This window comes from Talpa europaea (assembly GCF_964194135.1).
Source record: "Talpa europaea genome assembly, chromosome: 15".
Taxonomy (NCBI): Eukaryota; Metazoa; Chordata; class Mammalia; order Eulipotyphla; family Talpidae; genus Talpa; species Talpa europaea.
The window spans coordinates 5,357,098-5,377,812 of NC_140083.1; the positions used below are offsets into that span (position 1 = coordinate 5,357,098).

General features: G+C 56.7%; 1 protein-coding gene across 2 annotated transcripts; it reads left to right on the top strand.

Moving 5' to 3' along the window:
• Nucleotides 1–158: 158 nt before the first annotated feature.
• Nucleotides 159–19,016, top strand: CSNK1E (casein kinase 1 epsilon; the record flags this gene model as incomplete). 2 transcript variants are annotated; one of them, XM_084254546.1, is made up of 10 exons in its annotated part: nt 159–234; nt 7,850–7,960; nt 8,109–8,257; nt 9,695–9,923; nt 10,849–11,019; nt 12,480–12,628; nt 16,404–16,596; nt 16,690–16,829; nt 17,432–17,497; nt 18,307–19,016. In XM_084254546.1, the coding sequence occupies 9 exons, from the start codon at nt 159–161 to the stop codon at nt 17,462–17,464; spliced, it is 1,251 nt and encodes a 416-aa protein (XP_084110672.1). In that variant the 3' UTR covers nt 17,465–17,497; nt 18,307–19,016. The 2 variants fall into 2 exon arrangements, with proteins under 2 accessions (XP_084110672.1, XP_084110673.1); XM_084254547.1 differs by lacking the exons at nt 16,404–16,596; nt 16,690–16,829; nt 17,432–17,497; nt 18,307–19,016 and adding exons at nt 13,204–13,307; nt 13,406–13,580.
• Nucleotides 19,017–20,715: the final 1,699 nt, after the last annotated feature.

The following is a 20,715-nucleotide window of genomic DNA, read 5'->3' on the forward strand; positions in this document are numbered from 1 at the left end:
TCGGGCAAAAGGAGGCCACTCTCTTCCTGGACTGAGGGCGAATGTTGGTCTCCCGTGTACCTCATGGCCTGTCTGGCTTTTAGTGGGGGGGAGCCCCGCTTCCCAGCTCCTGCGTCTCTGACCGAGCATTTCTCTTCTCTCTGCAGCAAACGTGAATCATGGAGCTGCGTGTGGGGAACAAGTACCGCCTGGGACGGAAGATCGGGAGTGGCTCCTTCGGAGATATTTACCTGGGTATGTCTTCCTGCTTGCCGCCCTGTGGTTCTGGGCTCCTGGGACAGCCTGGGGGACAAGGAGGAGAAAAGATAACAATATTTCAGGCTCAGAACTTGGCTCGGGGCGCAGGTGACACGTGTTGATCATTTGTCTCCAGGACATTTCCAGGTGAGGCAGGAAGCAGCAGGTTGGGGATGAGGGGGGGTGCTCCTTAGTAGTCGGGGCAGCGTGAGGTTCCCACCGACCCCGGGCTGGGCAGAGGAGGATATTTTTAGCTCTGATCTCCAGCTGCAGACGACCTGTCTCCAGCCGCACGTGGGAAAGCCCTAGCAGCCCTCTCTCGCGTGCCTCCTGGGAGAAGGATGCTCTGGACTGGCCTGGGCTGCTGCTTACTCCCAGCTAGCCCCCTCCCGGTGGCCCAGCCTTTTGGCACTCCGCCCAGGCCGGCTTGGGATGACGCAGGCTCCCCTAACCTCAGGGTGGAGGGACGGGGGCATCTGTGCCTAAAGGATCTCTCTCGCTCTCTGGATGTGCTTCCTGTTGAAAGTTGAGTTTGCTCTGATGTCATTTTCAACAAATCGCTGACCGCTCAGCCCTGCCCTCGGTCCTGGAGAAGTGGGGCTCCTGCCTAAAAGGCATGGCCCTTCTTGGCACTTACGGGTAATAGTGAAGGGGTGTGGTGAGAGCAAATGGCCAGTCTGGGGTTCATCCTCACCCCCTCCCGGTGTCCTTAGAGGCGGCTGTGCCTCTGCTTTCCTCCTTGGGGACGGAGGATACATCACGCTGTCCTGGGCAGAGGAACCCAACAAGTCAGTGTGCTGCTTCAGAAATGGTCCCTGCCCTCTGGGGGTGAGTTCTTTTCACCCCCATCTGAGGGCACAGAGAGTAACACTGCATCTCTGAGCAGGACGGGGGCCAGGCATGGCTGCTGGAATGTGCTCCCCGTCCTCACAACCTGTGGAGACCTTGCTTTACACATCAAGCAATTGAGGTGTGGCCGTCCAGGCTTTCTCTAGGAGACTAGAAAAGGGGACCTTTGTACCTTCTGCACGAGTGAGCACAGAAGGCAGCTTGGGAAGGAGACGGCAGACAGGCTGGATTCCAGACCTGACTGTCTGCTGGAGTGTCCGTGGTTGCTCTGTGCCTCAGTGTCCCCATCTGCCAGGATTGTGTGACGGTAACACCTGGCCAGGCAAAGCTTTCATGAGGCACAGATGCAATGGCACGCGGGAAAGCAGCATGGAAACTGTAAAGTGCCAGCTAGATGGGCAGTTCATTGGCAAGTGCTGGGGAGGCCTTCCACTGAAGGCACCCCCAGATCTCAGCGCAGAGGGAAGAGGCAGTGTAGGTGTTGCCGTCTGAGAGCTTTCCTCTGTGACTTTGGGCCCCTTCAGTTTGGCCAGTGTTAGGTTGTGTCCACCTGCCCTCCCCAGCACCCTGCATGGCTTGCCTGCAGTGGGTGTTTCGTGGAGGCCTCTCTGGTGAACAGAGCGGCCAGGCGCCTGTTCCATGCAAAGGCATGTGAAGTGGCCTCAGGTCAAAATAGGAGGTCAAAGGTCAGACTTTGGGGCAGGTCCCCAATCTGCTTGGATCAGTCACTTTCTCTCTGAGCCTCAGCATGTTCATCTGTGAAATGGGGCACTGGTTCTGGGCCATCTTCTTTCTGTCTGTGGAGTTGGGGTGGGTCCAAAGGACACCTTGTATGGAGATTCTTGGGCTTAGGACTAAAGCCCGGAGCCACTGGTCAAGGGCACAGGCATGGACAAGCAGCTCTGGACACAGACACCTGCTCAAGATAACCCCAGGTTCAGGGTCTTTTTGCAGAAGGGAAGCTGAGATCCAGGGAGGGGTAGGGCAGCCCAAGGTCACTCAGAAAGCCAGTGTCCCATTTGGTAGAACCTCCCTGGAGGCAAGACTTCCTGTTTATCCTATAGTCACCTTGTTGCTTTAGAAACCAGCGGTTGAGCGCTGGGTTGCGAAGCTGCCCGCAGCCTCTGCAGCGCCAGTTCGATCCCCGGTTGCTCCTGGCCACCGGAGGAGGGTCCTGCATGGCGCACAGACCTCTCCTGCCGCCCGCTGCTTCCCTCAACAGTGTACTTCGGTCCTTCTGCCTGCTCTGCTTCCTGCTCTGGCTCTGGTGAATTCTCTCACCCTCCTGTGCTTCTGACTGTACCCAGTGCTTGTATAAATAAACAAACAAATAAATAAATAAATAAAAATACACACCTCTTTAAAATAAATAAATAAATAAGTCTCTAATGAATAAATAAATCTTTAAAAAAAGAGAAAAAGAAAGAAACTAGGTCCAGACTTACTCTTTGTGCCGACTCCAGAGTAAATTCTGGAAGGTTTGGGTGCTGGTGTTTCTTTTACCAGCCGTGTGACCTTGAGCAAGTGATGATGGTTCCTGGCTTTCCTATTTGCAAAACAGGGTCACTTCCCACCCCAAGGTGGTGGGAAGTAAGATGGTGGCATATGCTGGACCCCAGCCCCCTGTCCTGCTTGGTATTTGCTCTTATCGAGGATCTGGTCCTCTTGGGCCTGAGTGTCCAGCTTCTTTGGGGCCCATGCCCTGACTGCTGTCCTGCCAACTCCCTCCCAACACTGTCTTGCTGGTACAGGGATGGTGTTGATTGTAGGGCCTCCCCAGCTGGCCTCATGGTTGCCTTTGTTCAAAGTTCTGGCCACATTCTTGTTGTATGTGCTGGTGCCAGGGCCTGACTCCAGATGGCCTCTGCAGGTGGGCTGGGCGCAGCCTCCAGGCCCCGCTTTCCAGGATCGCAGGAGCAGGCACATCCCGATGTGGCCGCAAGCCCGCAGGTCCTCTTTGACTCTCCTCTGCCCTCTTTGTCATGGGGAGTGGCCAGGAGAGCAGGGCAAGCTTTGTTAGGGCCTCAAAGTGGCTGCATAGTATCCAGGGGTGACTGAGTCATGTCCTCTCTGCTAACTGCTGGCTCTGGGAATCCCCTAGACCCTTCTGTCTCTGGTTCTCAGCTGTCAGTGAGAGGGAGCTCTGCTTCCCCCAACAGGTAGTTGTGGGGGACAGTCAGTTCCAGGCCTCTGATCGGTGGGCCCCACCCTCCAGTCCAGCCAGGTGTGGTTATCCGGTGTCTGCAGTGTGCCCCAGTGAGCCCCATGTGAGGGCCCCATCTTCTACACTAGGCTGTCCCTGCACCTCTCTGCTCTGCTCTGGCACTTTTCACTTGGGATACAGGGAAAAAGCAGTGGCTTTAGAGACTAAATTTCAAATCCTGGCTCTGCCCCAGCCAGTTCTCAGTGACTTGGGGCCAAGTACTTGATCTCTCTGAGTTGCAGCTCTGCAGTGTGAGAAGCAAGGGAGATCAGAGTCAAGGCTGGCAGCTTCCTGCCAGGATTCTGAGGCAGCACCAGGGTCCAGTGGGGGTGGTCGACTGCTGGAGTCAGGAGACCTTACATAACCGCTTAGGTCTCTAACCTGGGGAAGTTGCTTGTCCTTTAGTCATTGACCTTTGGTGTCTCAGTTTCCACGTCTAGGATGGAGATACAAAGTCAGGAATGCAGACTGGTGTAAAGTTCAAGGGTTAAAGGGCTCCTGAGGCCCTCCGCCCCAGGGAAGGGCTTTCTTCCCCGCCTCTCATCTCTGCGGGCATCTGCCTGATCCTGAGTGCTGAAGGCCCTGCTGCCAGAGGGTCCATTCTCCAGCAGCTGCCAGCCGCTTGTCTGCACTGTTGCCACTTGTCTGCACTGTTGCCACAGCCGCCTCTGGCTTCCCACTCCGGGCCTTCCTGATACACCAGTGGCTCTTAGCAGGGAGGGGGGCATTGTCTTAAGGGGGCAGTTGGCAAAGTCTGGAGACATTTTTGGTTGTTTCAATTTGGGGGTGTGGTACTGGCAACTAATATATAAAGGTCAGGGATGCTGCTGAGCACCCTGAAATGTCAGAAGGGCCAAGGCTGAGAACCCCTGTAAGCCAGCTACCTAGGCCCTGGAGTCTAAAGGATTTTAACTCCGCATTGGAGACCCTCCAGCCTCTCCCCTGCTCACCTCTTCCATGGACCTTGTCAACTGCTTCAAACCACCCAGAGCTCACGGCACCCCAAAATACCGGCACTGGTTGTGGCCTTGGGCGTCTGGCAGTCCTGTTGCTGTGTCAGGAGTCCTCACAGCCCCCCTTTGGCGGGGGAGGGGGGCGTCTTGGCCACAGTGTGCCTGTTCCCTTCCTTGCCTGCCGCCAGCCTGCACTGGCACCTGGGCAGCACTTGGCTGAGCACCTCCTGAGTGTGAGGCATGGGCCTAGACAGCTTCACACCTCAGAACAACCCCACAAGCAGGGTGCTGTTGTCCCATTTACCGATGGACCCCCTGGGTGCAGAAGGTAATGTCACTTGCCCAAGGTCCCCTGTCAGGAGGTGACAGAACAGGATTCTGGCCTGGAGCCCATATCCCTAAGGGTGCTGGTGAGCCCAACCCCTCCCTGTCCCCAGAAAACGGGCGCTGGGCACTGCTCTCCCCAGCGATGAGCGCTGTGTGGCAGAGCACTTTCCTCCCCATTTGGTCACTGGATGCACTACTTTGTTTTGTTTTGCAAATTTTAATTTTATTTTATGTGGTTCAAAAATGAAGAGACAAAACCAAAATGAAAACAGAAGCGTGCTGAGTGCAGGAAGCTCAGAGGACCAGGTAGTGTCAGTGTGAGGAATAGGCTGGCCTGGAGACAGGAAGCAGTGGTCATGGGGCCAGGCAACTGGGGTCACATGGGGGCGATGCACCAGCTCTAAAATCAATGGCGCTGGGCGCCTTGCAGATCCACAAACCACTGATGCTTGTGCTTGAAATGAGGGATTGCATAGGACGGAACTGCAGCTCGGCAACGGAGCTGAGGATAATCACAAGGTGTAACATGGTACCCAGTGAAATACCTGCTGCGCCCTGCGGGCCCCCCCCCCCCCCCCCGCCCCAGTCTTCATTTTGCCTCCTGTTGTGAAACGGCCACCAAACAGACTTTTTTTTTTTTCAGGACTACAGAGAGCGCAGAATACATGATGTTCCGCACTTTGCTCTTTCACTTCCTGTGTCTTTGAGAACTTTCCACTTCTGCGCAGAGAGGCTTCCTCATTCTTTTTCCATTGTGCTCTGTTTTGTGGCTGGCCCGTTCTTCGTTTCACCACAGTCCCCTTTGGCTCCTTTCCAAGCTTCTGCTCTTACAGACAGCCCCCAGCAGAGAGCCTTGCATTTTGCTCTTTGCACGAAGCAAGGATGTTAAATCGACTCCCCAGAGTGGGAGGGTGTTTGGGGCCCAAGTGTCCTCCAGCGAAGAGGTGCCAGTCACACGGCGTCTGTTGCCCCACAGCCCTGCCCTCAGACAGGCAGGTACCTTCCCTTGGGGCTTCTGCGACTTAGAGGTCAAAGGTGGTCTCTCAGGGTCATTTTAACTTGGATTCTCATTCACGGAGGTAGAACATCTTTTCCTTGAAGTAAACCGTTGTGTTTTAATTTCTTTCACCTGAAGTATCTGTTGTGACCCTGGACCCTACTTCCTGTTGCATCTGTGGCCTCTTTCCTCCTGACGTGAGGAGTGCTCCGTGTAGGGCCATCTTGGCTCCTCGCTGGTGGTAGGAGTTACGAGCAGGTATTCTTAGGACTTTGCTTCCAGTGTGTTTGCCATGGAGAAGGAATTCCTTCTCTGGAGGGCAGGAAGGCTGTATTGTTGCATGCTTTCAGGATTGTTAGGGAGGTAGAGCTTTACCTATCCCAGTTAATAGACAGCTCTCCCTGCTACCATTCCATGGTTTTAAAGCTGGTCTTGCCTGCGGGGGGTGGGGGGAGGGCATGGCCAGCTTTAGTTTTGCCTCTTAGTAAACGTTCAGCAGGTACAAAAGAGTACAGGTGAGGTTCGGGCTTGGCAGGCCCCCCCACCTCCCCGCTGAGGTCAGAGAGCATGCCTGTAACCTTCAGCCCCCGCCCCCTGCGTGCCTGTCTTCACTCTCCCCTTCGGAGAGGAGACGCAGTGCTGGCATTTCCGGGTACCCTTTTGTTGAAGACTCTCATCGCAGGTTTACATCCCCCAGCGATGTTCCGGTGCTGTGTTCTGAAAATTGAGAAGTAGAGAACCGTGCTCAGCAGCTAGCCCATAGGGAGAACCAAAGTTGAGGTGTCTGAGGTTAAAAAGGAGGGAGCATGAGAGATGGGGTGGGGGTACAGAAGGGAAGAGGCAATGATAGATGGATAGAAAGCAGAAAAGCTCAATTACATACTGCAGGAAAGTGAATAAAACTACCAGAAAAAAACAGCGCTTGCATTCTTCTGTCTCTTGCTTCTGTTTTTTTTTTTTTAATTGAGGTGAGATTTACATAACATAAAATTAACCACTTTAAAGTGTACAATTTAGTGGCATTTAGCACATTCCCAGTGCTGTGCAGCCACCGACCCCAGCTTGCTCCTCATCACGAAGGAAACTTGTGCCCATTGAGCAGGCTCTCCCTGCTGCCCTCCCCGGCTCCTGGCAGCCACAGCCTGTCTCTGGGTTTGCCTGTCCTGAGCATTTCCTGCGGTGGAACCCTGTCTCCTGGGGTCGTCCGCGCCCGGCTTGCTCGCGCGGAGCAGTGGTCTAAGGCTTAGCCGTGCTGTGCGTCTCCATGACGGTGGGGGAGCAGGGGGTGGGCGCCCTTCTCTTTACCCTGACTCACCCACCCGCAGGCACCTTGGGCTCCAGTGCTGTGAGGCGTCAACTGGCCTCCCGGAGTGGGGGCGTTGGAAGGAGCACGGAGGGTCTGTGTGGGAGGTGGGTTGAAGAGGGACCTAGAGAGACTAGAGACATAGACGTAGGGGAGAGGCATGTTTTAAGCTTTGAGTCTCCTTCAGCCTCAGCTCTCTGGGACCTGCCTAGCCCTGCTCTGTGGTTCCTTGCCAGAAGGTGCCTTAGACTTTGGGGTGTGTGAAGGTCCTGCCTGCGAGCCCCCAGGGCTGTCGGTGGGAACTGGTGCTGCAGGCAGGACCCTGCTGCGCAGACTCCGACCACCTGGACCTTGGGCTGCCTGTCTCTGAAGCCGGGTTGAGGGTCCACAGGTGCCGAGTGGGGAAGTGCTGGGGACAGTATGGGCTCCTTGGTGGTGCCCCTGCCGTGGCAGTGGTGGGACCCATCCTGATCCTCGACCTGCAGCTCAGTGTTGCCCCCGTGTGTCCACACTGACCGCACCCACACCCCCGCCCATTGGGCTCCCCTGGTCTGCCCTGCCCATTTCTCTCCTCAGTCTGATGCCCCGTGGATCTCACCTCTCCCCAGCCCACACATTCTCAGTGGCTCCCTTTTCCCAGGAGAAGGTGTCCTGACTGGTCTGTGCCTTCATGGGCCTGGCCCGCATCCAGCCTTCTTGCTGCCCCAGCCTGTGGCCCCCTGAACTGTCTGTGGCTCCTCACCGCCTCCACCTGGCACCTCTTGCAGTTCTCTCTCCTCCTGCCCTCACTGGGAGGTGCTCTTGTGCCCTCATCGCCCCTCTGCTTCCATTTGTTATGGCCTTGGGCCCTCTTGTCATCATTCCAGTCTCCTCCAAGGGGCCCTGAGCGCCTCACAGGCAGACATCCAGTTGGTCGGGGGCTCTGGGCTGCCCACCTGGCAGAGGGTGACTCTGATCCCTGTGTCCTCCCCCCTCCCCAGGTGCCAACATCGCCTCTGGGGAAGAAGTTGCCATCAAACTTGAGTGTGTGAAAACGAAGCACCCCCAGCTTCACATCGAGAGCAAGTTCTACAAGATGATGCAAGGGGGAGGTGAGGGCCGGGAGGAGGCCTGGTGGGATGCTGGGGAGTCTGAGAACTGTGTACAACTGCATGCGTGTGCGTGTGTGCAAAGAGCCCTGGCTCTGGTCTTTGTCAGAGAGGGATATGCCCTGATTGCTCCTGCTTCCCCGGCCCACAGTGGGAATCCCGTCCATCAAGTGGTGTGGCGCCGAGGGCGACTATAATGTCATGGTCATGGAGCTGTTGGGGCCCAGCCTCGAGGACCTCTTCAACTTCTGCTCCCGCAAGTTCAGCCTCAAGACGGTGCTGCTCCTGGCCGACCAGATGGTGAGTCCCCCAGCTTCCTGTCCAGCCTCTGCTTGCCTGTTGTGCCAGGTTGCACAGGGTGCCAGCCCTGCCTCCTGCTGTGCCATGTGGGTTGCAGCAGGAGTGACAGGGCATAGGACTGGCCTGCTTCCTGGTTTAGGATCAGGGCACATTGACTCCTGCTGAACAATGGGTTTAAAATGCAGAGTCCAAAAAAATGCAGATTCCCAGATCCAACCCCAGACCTATTGAGTTGGGCTCCGGGGGTAGGGCTGGCTCCTGTCCTAGTGTGGTGCCCAAGGTGAGCTGCTAGGACTCATTGAGCCTTAGTCATTTTAGGGGAGAGTTTCCCCTTTGCTGGGGTGTCCTCGGGTCCAGTGGGACCTCACACAGAGCCACACCAGAGCAGGGGCCTGTCCTGGAGCCATTCCTAGGTCCTAGAGCCCTTTATAAACGCCAGGGAAGAAATTTACAAATTGTGAAAGCATCAGATTTGGACCTGGCATGGTGTGTTGAGAACCTACATTGCAGGGTTCAGTCTCAGGCTGTGAAGATTTGATTTGATTTGATTTTTTTTTTTTGAAGGATTTACCTTTTTTTTTTTTTTTTAAGTTTGATTTATTTATTTATACAAGCACTGGGTACAGTCAGAAGTGCGAGAGGATGAGAGAATTCACCAGAGCCAGAGCGGGGAACAGAACAGGCAGATTGATGAAATACACTGCTGAGGGGAGCAGCGGGCGTGGCAGGAGAGGTCTGTCGCACCATGCAGGACCCTCGCTGGCGGTGGGGGATCGAACCGGCGCTGCAGAGGCTGCGGGCAGCTTCGCAGCCCAGTGCTCAACCGCTGCGCCACCAGGGGAGGCCCAGGCTGTGAAGATTTTAAAGGTCATTCAACAGAGGATGGTGTCACCTGATTTTGGTGTCCTGTGGCAGTGGGAACAAAGCCTGTCTTTTGGTCTCCATCTTATCATTCCTGCCAAGTTTAGGCTTCATTGGTATGCCCTCTCATCCCCTCCCCTCCAATCTGGTTGCCTGAGCAACCTTTAAAAATGCCTCTCTGACACCTAGTCCAAGGGTACAGAGCCAGGCAGGCAAATCTTCGTAGGGCCAATGCCTTTCAGACTTCGTTACTAGATCTTGCCATTAGCTCTCTTACCTTACTCTTTCCCTGTCTCACAACAACTTGGTTAACTCCCTCTTCAGAGCTCCTGTCTAGTGCTATTTCTCCAGGAAGCCTTCCCTGACCCACCCCTTGAAATCGTCTTACACTGTTGTAGACAGATCTTTGTCTCCCATCCAGGGCAGGGCTGTGTGCTTGTGTGTGTGCATGCTCACATGTGCCACCTCCATGGCCCCAGCCATCAGCCCTAGAACAGGGCCAGGCCCGAGCACTTGGGTGCACGCCTGTCCCTGAAAGACTTGCTGAATGATTCGCTGTCCTCTGCCCTACTCCAGATCAGCCGCATTGAGTACATCCACTCGAAGAACTTCATCCACCGGGATGTCAAGCCCGACAACTTCCTCATGGGGCTGGGGAAGAAGGGCAACCTGGTCTACATCATCGACTTTGGCCTGGCCAAGAAGTACCGGGATGCCCGCACACACCAGCACATCCCCTACCGGGAAAACAAGAATTTGACTGGCACTGCCCGCTATGCCTCCATCAACACCCACCTGGGCATCGGTGAGTGAGGCCTAGGAGTAAAGCAGACCACCAGCAGCTGGACAGGGCCCTGACTTTCTGCAGCTGTATTTATCCCCCTAACTTGCTACAAGTCACGTCTTCCGCTCTGTAAGAGAGAGCAGTGTGCCCAGCACCTTCAAAAGCCTAACTCCCCCCCCCCCCCCACGGCAGCCAGTAGAGTGGGCGAGGGCGGGAGCTACAGGTGCCAGGGGGAACATAGGTGCTTTTTTTTTTTTTTTTTTTAAGATTTATTTATTTATGCATACAAGAGCTGGGGTACAGAGCAGAGGTGCCGGGGAGGGGTGTGTGTGTGTGACAGAATTCACCAGAGACGGAGTGGGGAACAGAACAGGCAGATTGACTGAAACACACTGCTGAGGGGAGCAGCGGGTGAGACAGGAGAGGTCTGCTGTGCCATGTGGGTTGCCCCGTGGCCAGCTGGGGATGGAACTCGTGCTACAGTGACTGGCGATAGCTTGATAGCGCTGTCTTTAACCCCTGCACCACCAGGGAGACCCCGCAACATAGATTCTTAAGGTTTTGCTCCTTATCAAATGTTCTAGCTCGATTTGACCCCAGCCTTGTCTGATGCTGCAGCTGGTGTATTGGCTGGCCAAGATGGCACTGGGATGCCGACTGCATCGCTGCTGAATGAGACTAAGTGCCTGAGCTAGGAAAACTAGGCCTAGATGGAATTGAGAAGCTCAGCCTCAGGCCCCTTGTCTGTAGGAGAGGGCCACAGTAAGGCCTGTTTGTAGCAGCTGCTGAAAGACAGCACACGAGGGGGTTCCCCAGCATTGGGTTAATGGCGTGGGTGGTGCCCCTCACTTGAAGAGGTGTCCTGAAAGAGGAGAGGAGGGGTCTTGCCCCCAGCAGCTGGGAACACCAGTTGACCTGGCCCCTTACCTTGTCCTTAATTGTGCAGAGCAAAGCCGACGAGATGACCTGGAGAGCCTGGGCTATGTGCTCATGTACTTCAACCTGGGCTCCCTGCCCTGGCAGGGCCTCAAGGCCGCCACCAAGCGCCAGAAGTACGAGCGAATCAGCGAGAAGAAGATGTCGACACCCATCGAGGTCCTCTGCAAAGGCTACCCCTGTGAGTAACCCGGTGGGGTTCAGGTTGCTGGGAGACCCCTGAGGCCCTTTCCAAGGGGACGACACAGCCATGCATAGTACACTGGGCGCTTGCTGCCCTGGCACCAGGTGATTGATCACGGCATGGGCATTGCTCGGGCCCAGCTGGGGGGTCTGGCTGTCCTGACTCACGCTCCTGTCTGGCCTCTCAAGGCTCAGTATCAGCAGAAACACGCCTCTCCTTCTGCCGCCTCCTCCACTCACACGGGACGTGTTGTCTGCGAGGCCTCCGTCACCCGTGTGTGGAGGTTTGTCCCCACGCTGTGTGGCTCCTGCTGCATCAGCTGGGTGTCCTGTGGCCTAGCCCCATTCTGATGCTGTCTCATGGGGATAGCACTGTGTCCCTGGGTTAAGGGCTGTCCCCCAACACCGTGCTCACCCCCTTCAGATGCCAGGTGCAAATTCAGCTGCTGCCTGTGCTTCTTGACCATTGGCTCTAAAACACTGCCGCCATCCCCCCTTCCGTGGGCCCCAGCTACTCGCTAGGATGCCTCACACAGCAGGGACCCTCCCATCTCCCAGTTCATTGAAGGGTGCGGCTGTATAGCATGATGAGGGTCCAGAGGGTGAGATCTGGGAGGCGCAGGCACAGGGGCTCTGTCCTCATGAATCAGGGAGCTGGCATGAATGTGCTTCCTCACCTGGAACCTTTTGGAGCCCCTTACTGTTGGATTTTGCAGAGGCTTCATCACGCAGGCGTGCTTGATTGTTAACTCCATCCCTGCCCTCTCCAGAAGTTGCGGGATGGGGTGCTGAAAATTCCCAGCTTCTATTACGGCTTAGTCTTCTGAGGGCCGCCCTCCAGCTGTCTATGGAGAATGGCCTCGCTGTATTCTTGTCACTGAGGAAGTGACAGGGTTTAGGGAACCTTGTGTCGGGGCCTCAGCGAGAGACCAGCAGTTGGAACAAGAGATTCTCTTATTGCTTGGGAGGTGTCAGGAGCCTCAGGCGCTCTGTGCCAGGAACCCGGGTGGGCTGATATGCGTATCTTCTGTTCTCTCCCAAGGGCCCTCTCCCACCCCTTCTTTTTGAAGGAGGAATTGGCTCCTCCAACACATTATGTTAGGAGTTCCCGTGGGCTCTCAGCTGCCCTTGGGGTTGATGACAGCTGTTGCCCTGTCATCTCCATCACCCCCAGAATCCTTGGCAGAGCCAGTGAAGACTGTAAACCAGGGTCTTGAGGGAGCCGGGCCACTGGCCGGTTGTTCACAGTCTTCGTTTACTCTCGTGTCCGCAAAGGCTCTGCTTCCAGGCCGCTGGGTTTTGCACCACAGGGAGACCTGTGGTTCTGTTTGTTTCTGTCTGGCCTGCTCTCAGATTGAAAGTGTTTGCTGGCCCGATGGGTTGGTAGGACAACACAGGCTGCTGGGAGTTCTGGGAGCAGGGGTCTTACCGCGGCTCTTCTGTCCCGCCCCCCGCCAGCTGAGTTCTCCACATACCTCAACTTCTGCCGCTCCCTGCGGTTTGACGACAAGCCTGACTACTCCTACCTGCGCCAGCTCTTCCGCAACCTCTTCCACCGGCAGGGCTTCTCCTATGACTACGTCTTCGACTGGAACATGCTCAAATTCGTGAGTCACCTGGAGACCAAGGCGGGCATGGGGGGCAGGATGGGGGAGGCCCTGACTCATCAAGCCAAGGTGGCTCTGTGGTGGGCGGGGCTCCCCAAAAATGGGCACTATGAGCTGGATAGCACAAGTGATCTCACTGGGGTCCCAGAGCCCCCATGGCCCCCCCACTCCATCCTCATCAGTGCTGATGGCCTGGGCCCAGGCAGGGTGCTGCCTCCCACCAGAACCAGGAGGACCTGGCTGGGCCTGCAGTCTCTCCTCAGTGCCCACGCCCGGGCGTGGCTGGCGCTGGTGGGCTCCCCGGCGGCCTTGATCGTGGCCTACACCATTCTGCTCTTGCTGTTCTGCACGTCCCAGGCGACTGCTCTCACAGTGGGCCCTCTGGGCAGCTTGGACCCATCCACTGTGGTTTCTTTCTTCCTGGTTGTGGGTCCCTGGGTCTTGCTGGGCAGCTGTTCTGCCTCTTTCTTTTAAGGGTCTTGGGGGGTGGGGTGGGGAGAAGCAACCGTCGGCTGTGCTCGGAGCTCCGGAATCTGTGAAATCGTATGTCTTGTTTCACGTCTCTTCTGGAAAAGGGGGCTTCCTCGAGTCAGGCTCAGCCCCGTGACAACGAAGCTCTCGCACTGCCCTACCCCCACCCCTGTCCCTGTGCCGGGACCACGTACCCATCCTCATACTGGTAAGGACCCTCCAAGGCCTGGCCTTTCCATGCCTCATTACATGGCCAGGTGAGCACAAGCGGCTGAGCCTCTGCTGTGCTCTTTCTGTCCCTTCCAGGTGCCCGTTGCCTGTGGGCACCCAGGGCCCTCCAGATAGGCCCATGGAAGAGGTGGAGGAGTTGCCCCCCCAAAACTACTGGCCTGTGGTCTGGACTCCGGGGCCCCAGTTCTGATGTCAGCAGGTGCACCTGAGCCCATCAGGGCCAGGCCGGAGGAGGCGTCCCTGGCGTGGTGTGGGGGTACAGTGGAGGGTATGGCGGAGAAGACCCTGCCACAAGATTCTCGATAAAGCAACTGCTGAGGAATAGCACCTGCAGGAGGGTGGATGTCGCTGCCCTGGAGGGGCCTAGTGGGAACGGCTGCAGGAGCAGCCTCAGCTGGGCCCAGGTGGCGGCCTCTTTGTTGAACCTGGACAAGTTAAACGCCCCCCGGAGTGTCATCCTGCTGAACATCTCCTTTCATGGCCCTGCCCTCTGCTCACTGCCACTCAGGCTGAAGGCCTGCTCTCCCGGACACTGGGGTCACGTTGGTCACGTGCCCCACCCACCTCTCTGGGTCTCAGACAGCAGCCTGGTCCTGTTCTGCAGGGAGAGAGACAGAAGTCAGGCAGAGAACAGGGTTCTGCAGACCAAGGGATACCAGGATGGGGGTGGGAGTTGGACAGTGGGGCACCTTTTACCGCAGACCTGGCTGGGATGGCTGCCAAGGGCCTAGGGCCTGTGGGGCCAAATCTTCTTGCCACAGGGTCATGACTTTGACACTGGCTCATCTGGTAGACGCTTGTCCCTGAGTCTGGTTCCGTGATGTGCTCAGCCTTCTCAGCACTGCTCCGAGGATGGTTTGCATTGTCTGGGCCTGTGCCATCCAGTGTGGCAGCCTCTGGCTACCTGTGACTGATTTTTAATAGAATAAAATTAATCAAAGCTGAATATGTATTTTTATGGCCACATTCGCCACTCTTCAAGTTCTTGGTGGCTGCTAGGAACTGACTAGTGCCCACCACACCCGGCAAGTCAGGAGCGAACATTTCCATCATCATGGAACATTCTGTAGGATAGTGCTGCTTGAGAAGGCACCCATGTGGCTGCTCGTGAAACACTCTGCCAGCAAGATCTCATCTCCAGCCAGGTCAGCGCACCCTCCCCACTTTTTGCTGGCAGCGACCCCTTCCTGGGATCCTTTTGGGGCAGGCCCTGGAGTCAGAAGCTGAAGAGAGGTGCCAGCGGCCTTATCCTATACAAGTCTCTGACTTGAGGGCCATTGAACTGGATAAGCAGGCGCCTTGGGCCCTCTCAGGACCGTGGCCAGCTCACCCTCACGTCTCCTGGTGGAAGCATCTGTGGGCACATTATGGGGGTTTTCCACACCTTCCTTCCCAAGGCCACGCCCCTCCCACGCCACCCACCCTGCAGAAGCCGTCACCAGCACCCATCTCCAGATTGGACACCATGCTGGGTGCCTCAACTGAAAACTTCCCTCCTCAGAGTGGCCACCCAGGTCGTTCAGCAGCCAGGCTCGGGAATCCTCAGATAGCTGGAGCCGGGGACACTGCTGTCCGCACACAGCCGCCATGTCCCTGGTCCAGCCAGCTGGCCAGGAGGAAACGACAGCCAAGGTCGGGCCCCTGCGACACAGGTGGATGCTTTGTGACTTTGATGTGGACTTTGTATGTTTTCTTGTGTGCAAATAAAGCCAAGAAACCTCCCTGGCGTGTGTCTCTCGAGGCGTCACTTGGGTTGGATGGAATGGGGACAGCGGCTCACCTCCCACCAAGGATGGGTTCTAGCCCCTTGTTTGACACCAGCTCCAGGGCTGTGCTCCTCTGAGGGGACCACTGAATCCACCAAGCCTCCGTGTCCCCAACGCAGATACGGCTTCTCACCTGCCTAGCAGGCTGGTGCCGCAGCTCTCCGTGCTCAGGATGTGCTCTAGTTCTGGCAGCTTGCTGTTGGCCAGGCTGGCGCTGCCAGCGGGCAAGCCCAGGGAGGTCGAGCCTGGTGCCTCCAGGCCTGCCTTGGGTGTGGGGACTTGGGGGTGTGCATCCTGAGTGTTCTGATAAGTTCTCTGGGGGAGCAGGGAGCAGGGCAGCAGAGCCTACATTCAAAGCATAGCCCTACTCTGAGCTGTGTGGCCCCAGACAGGCCCTGACACCTCCCTGGGCTTTGGCTCCTCACTAGAATTTGGGGATTATTCTGAGCTGCGGCCTCTGCCTCCTAGAGTTGCTTAAAGGCAGGGCTTTTTTGGCCAGTTCCTGGGAGAGACCCAGGGTCACAGGAACCTGCACCCTGTAGCCCATGAACAGACCCCCAACTCAGCCCGCAGCTCTCTCCTCCACAGATGCGGCCCCCCTCATGCCAGCCCCCTGCCCTTCCCTGTGGACGACCCCAGGACCAACTAGGTAACATGGCCCGGCACTGCTCCCATGTGCTCCTCTCTGGGTGCCTCTCCTTTCCTCCTGCACTGGGGGTGGTAGTGGCTGAGGGCAGGGCTCCCACACCCCTTCTGCACCCAGCCTGTTTGCTGGGCCTCTCTATCCTCCATGGGCATCTAGTGCTTGCCAGAAGCCATTGTCAGGGGCAGGGGGAGAATGACCCCTTGGAAAGAGGCCCTGACTGGAACCTGAGAGACCCATCAAGTCCCAGCCCACCTTCAGCTGGCCTTCTAACTCCCTCAGCTGGCCTCTGAATGCTGCCCTGCTCTGCTGGGGCACCGAGGGGAGCCAAGGGCTCTTTGAACATAGCGGTTGAGAGGGTCCAGAGGTACTCTTGGTCATCTGGGGCCCTTCCAGGCTCTGACTCTAGCCCCTGGTGACCAGAGCAGAGTGACCTTCCTCTGGGCGGTTGTATGGCTGTTTCTCTGTGCTGTGTGATCATGGGTCATTTCCAGACCTTTGGGCTTCCGGCTTTGTGGGGAGGTTGGACCAGAGGGTTTCTGAGGTACCCCTTTCCCAAGATGCCCATCTGGCCTCCCTGGCCCTCTCAGTCCTGCAGGAGGGACAGATCCTGGAGTCCCCTGCCCTCTCAGCACTGACCAGCTCTCATCTTGTGTCTCCACAGGGTGCAGCCCGGAACCCCGAGGACGTGGACCGGGAGCGGCGAGAACACGAGCGCGAGGAGAGGATGGGGCAGCTCCGGGGGTCCGCCACCCGGGCCCTGCCCCCTGGCCCGCCCACAGGGGCCACTGCCAACCGGCTCCGCAGTGCCGCCGAGCCCGTGGCTTCCACTCCAGCCTCCCGCATCCAGCAAGCTGGTGAGCAGAGTGTGAGGGCCGGGTGCCAGGGGTCCAGTGCCACAGCCAGAGCTCCTAATGCTGAGGGTGGCTTCCCCCCGCCTCGCCCTCCAGGCAATACTTCTCCCAGAGCGATCTCACGGGTCGACAGAGAGAGGAAGGTGAGCATGAGGCTACACAGGGGCGCGCCCGCCAACGTCTCGTCCTCCGACCTCACTGGGCGGCAAGAGGTCTCCCGGATCTCAGCCTCACAGGTGAGCACGAGGCTCCCAGGCCGGAGTCGGGCCCAGGGTGCTGCGCCTCCCTCCTGGCTCTCCTTGAGAACCTGGGAGCAGGGTCGGGCCACCTTTCCCCTTTTGGTTTGATCGTCCCCACTGAGCAGAGCTGGGAGTTAGAGCTCAGGGCAGTCTGTGCCCCAGCAAGCAGCTCTGGCCTTTGTTAAACTGCTGTTTAATATCTGGCCTGATATTAAACTGGACCCCCAGGGGCTTATTTGGGTGGGCAGCAGGGAGCTCACCCAGGAGGGGCTCGTGGTCCCTGCTATGAGGGCGCCCCTCAGGGGTCCCTGTCAGCCCAGGATTGAGGGGTGGGTGGGTCCTGTCTGGCTGCCCTACTTAGGAGCCATGTCTGGTCTTGGAAGGGGGCGTCCGTGGCTGTCTAGGGAGGATAACCTGACAGCTGAGAGGCCTGCTCTCTCAGGACAGGCCGTGAGCTGGACTCATGTAGCCTGGGCAGCTGCTCTGCCTCTCGGGACTAGGGCTGCAGGGCCTTGGGGGGTGGACTGGGCTCCTCTGTTGGGGAGACTGACCAGATTGCCATTGCCACCAAGTCATACACCCTCCCCCGCTTCCCAAAGACAAGCGTGCCATTTGACCATCTCGGGAAGTGAGGAGGACCTGCCGTCGAACCAGTATTTGCTTAGGTGAGTTGATGTCTGCTTTGGACACAGCCCAGCCAGGGCTGGGAACAACCAGGGCCCTAGGGGAGGAGCTGTGAGTTGCAGAGTGGGAGGACCTCAAGGGAGTTTAGATCTCAGTACCTGCTTGTCTCAGGCTTGGAGCTGGCCTGGCCCTTCATGTCTGAAGGAAACCCGTACTCTGCCCTGGGGCCTTCCACCCACTTTGCATTAATGTAGTCTAGAAAGTTGCACTCGCACCCTCACCTCCTGGAGCTTCAGCCCTGTCTCAGCCTTTAACTCACGCAGAACACTCAGAGCAGGGCCGTGGACGGGCGTTTCTCTGCCGTCGAGGCCCGCGGGAGTCCTCACAGCCAATTTGAGTCTTGAGGCCTCTTCTGGGACTGGGTGAGGCCCCAAGGTGGCACACAGCAGCTGTCTACTCCGGGGCCTGAAATGTGGAAGGGGAGTGCTTGTTGGGGGGAGGCCTGTACTCCATGGGGGATACATACAATGGCAGACAGCAGTTTAATATCAGAGGCAGCTGGGCCTCACTCCAGGACATCCTGAGTATGAATTGCTTTGCAGAAATTCATTCCCCACACACAGCGGACATAAAGTGGGGTCTTTGCTTCATCAGGCCTCAGACTCATGAACCCTCTGAATGGCAGGGCAGGGCAGACGTGTGGCGGGGGGTGAGGAGGGAGAGGGACTGTTCTGGTGAAAGTGAGCACCTCCTGTAGGCCCCAGGGAGAGGGACGCAGGAGCTGCAGGGGTCTGGTGGATGGGTAACCAGAGGCAGATCCATTTTAATCTGTCTTCTGTCTTCTTCCTAGTGTCTTCACTGTATTTTCTTTAAAAAAAAAAAAAAACCAACACAATGATGGGGGGAACCACTCAAGAAATCAAAAAGGAAAGAAAAACCCAGCACAAGACCCACAATGGATTTTGTTTCGTTGATGTTTTTTTGGCCAACGGCAAGATGATGGTGTGCCCAGAGCACGGAGGACTCTGGTCCCTTTGCTTCTCCCGCTGCCCGTGACCGTCAGGCTGCCAGACTCGGACAGGACACTGGGCCCCCCGCCCCACGCTGCCCGTCTCCGGCCTGGAGCTGAGATGCCGTCGGAGGCGGCCAGAGCCGGACACTGGACGTGTGGCGGGTCGGAGCCTCAGCCCCGCCCCGCCTGCCCCGGACGGCAGAGGCCAACTTTCTGTGTTGGGCTTTTTCCAGTGTCCCCTGAGTGTCTGGGTCCCTTTGCCTCTCAACAGAGACCTCGAGTGTTTGGTGAGGTGGCGGGGGCTGAGGTGCCTCGTGTGTGTGTGTGTGTCTGACCTGTATCTCCTGGGACAGCAGGTGCCCGCCCCGCCAGCCAGGCCCAGTTTCTGTTCTCATCCCCCTACCAAGGACACAGGCGGAAGTGACCTCCGTGTCCCTCCAGAAGGGCACCGCCAACCCCTGAGACTGTCACCCGCCTGTGGCAGCCCCACCCCCCTTTCCTGGTCTTAGGGCAGAATCCGCGGAGACTACTTCCAGAAACATCTGGCTCCTGGGTCATAAATTAACTCCTTGGTCCTGACAGTCACCTGGGGTTCCCTCCCCGGGGCCAGGCCTCTCTGAGGAGGAACCGGGGTTGGCTGGGCGCGGGATGTACCCATCCCTCCTAGTTAACACCTGCTTTTACTTTTGTTTGTTCCCTCCGTGTGTGTATTTCCTAATTTATTTACCCCTGTTTCCCTTTTTCCGTTTTTTTTTTTAATTAAAGAGCAAAGCTTTTTATTACTTTGTAATTTAAAAAAACTGAAAAAAAAAATACTGAAGAACTTTGGGGGGAATTTTGTACTTTTTTCCTGTGTAAATATTGGACTTTTTTGAGCTTTATTGTGGTTGTTAATTTGAAGTAATAAAGTAGGAAAGGATAAAGTGACGTGGGCAGCGCTGGTACCTTTGTGCTCTAGGGGTTTTTCCCTAGCAAACCTGGTAAGGGGTAGGGCTGGGGAGACTTGGGGACTCTTTAAAAGCAGGACTTCACAGTCACGGCCATTGCACCCAGTTTAATTGCAGGTGCTGACTGGGGGTGCCTGAGCGTCTGTGCCCTGATAAGTGCCAGCTGATGCCCAAAGCCAGGACCACACTGAATACCAAGGTCCAAAATGCCTTACACTATACTGTTTCGTCCACTCAAGAATTCTGTTAGGTCCCATCAGATCATTGCTGTCACACGGGGACAGGGTCCAGAGGGCAAACAACGTGCCCAGTCACGGCAAACCAGGACCTGGACCAGGTCATGGTCATCCCCAGCGTCAGTGCTGCTGGGCACCACCCCACCAAGGAGCCCTGCAGGTGAGGGCCCGCGTGGCCCTGGGAGGTCCCTTTAGTCAGCTGGGTAAAGGGGCAGCCTTGTCCTGCCGTCTCTGGCCTGCGGATGGTTTGTGGTCAGTCTGCGGTTACTTCCCTACTTCTCATCAACCCAAGACCCACCTTTGCCACAATCTCAACCCCCAGAAAAGGGCAAAGCCACCTGACCCCATGGGTCAGCCTAGGGGTGGTGGTGGAGGGCTTTGAGTTTCGGGGGGTATCTGGAAGTCTTGGACATGGCTCAAAACCCCATAAGGTCTCTTATGGTGCTGCCACTTGAAAGCCCAGTGACCCCCACAACTGGATTTAGAAAAGGTGGTTCTTCAAACCACCAGAGAAATGCCAGTGGCTGAGAGTAGAGGCATCCCTCAGTGCCATGTGACAGTGGAGTTGGTGCCCCGTGAACTGACCCAAGAAATTCCACTTCATTTGCCCATTCTCATCGGTACCCCTCGCTGCCCTCCCCTCAATACCTTCGGGCACCTCTGATGTCACACACTAGTCAAATTACCAACCTTGGGCCCTGGGGCAAAACAAAGGAGCTAATCTTTTAATTTCATGTATTTTTAGTAAAAAATCCTTCTAATACTACTAGGCTTATTTGTTGTATCTCAATTTTATTATCACTACTAAACATCCTATGAAGTGAATCTTTTTACAGCTTTAAAATTTTGTCCTGGGCCTCCCTGCTGGTGCAAGAGGTTAAGTCTCAGCACTGTGAAGCTACTCACAGCCACTGCAGCACAAGAGTTCGATCCCCAACCAGGGAGTTACGCACATGGCGCAGCAGACCTCTCCTGACTCGCCCCCTGCGCCCCTCAGCCGTGTACTTCAGTCAATCTGCCTATTCTGTTCCCCACTCTGTCTCTGGTGAATCCTTTGACCCCCT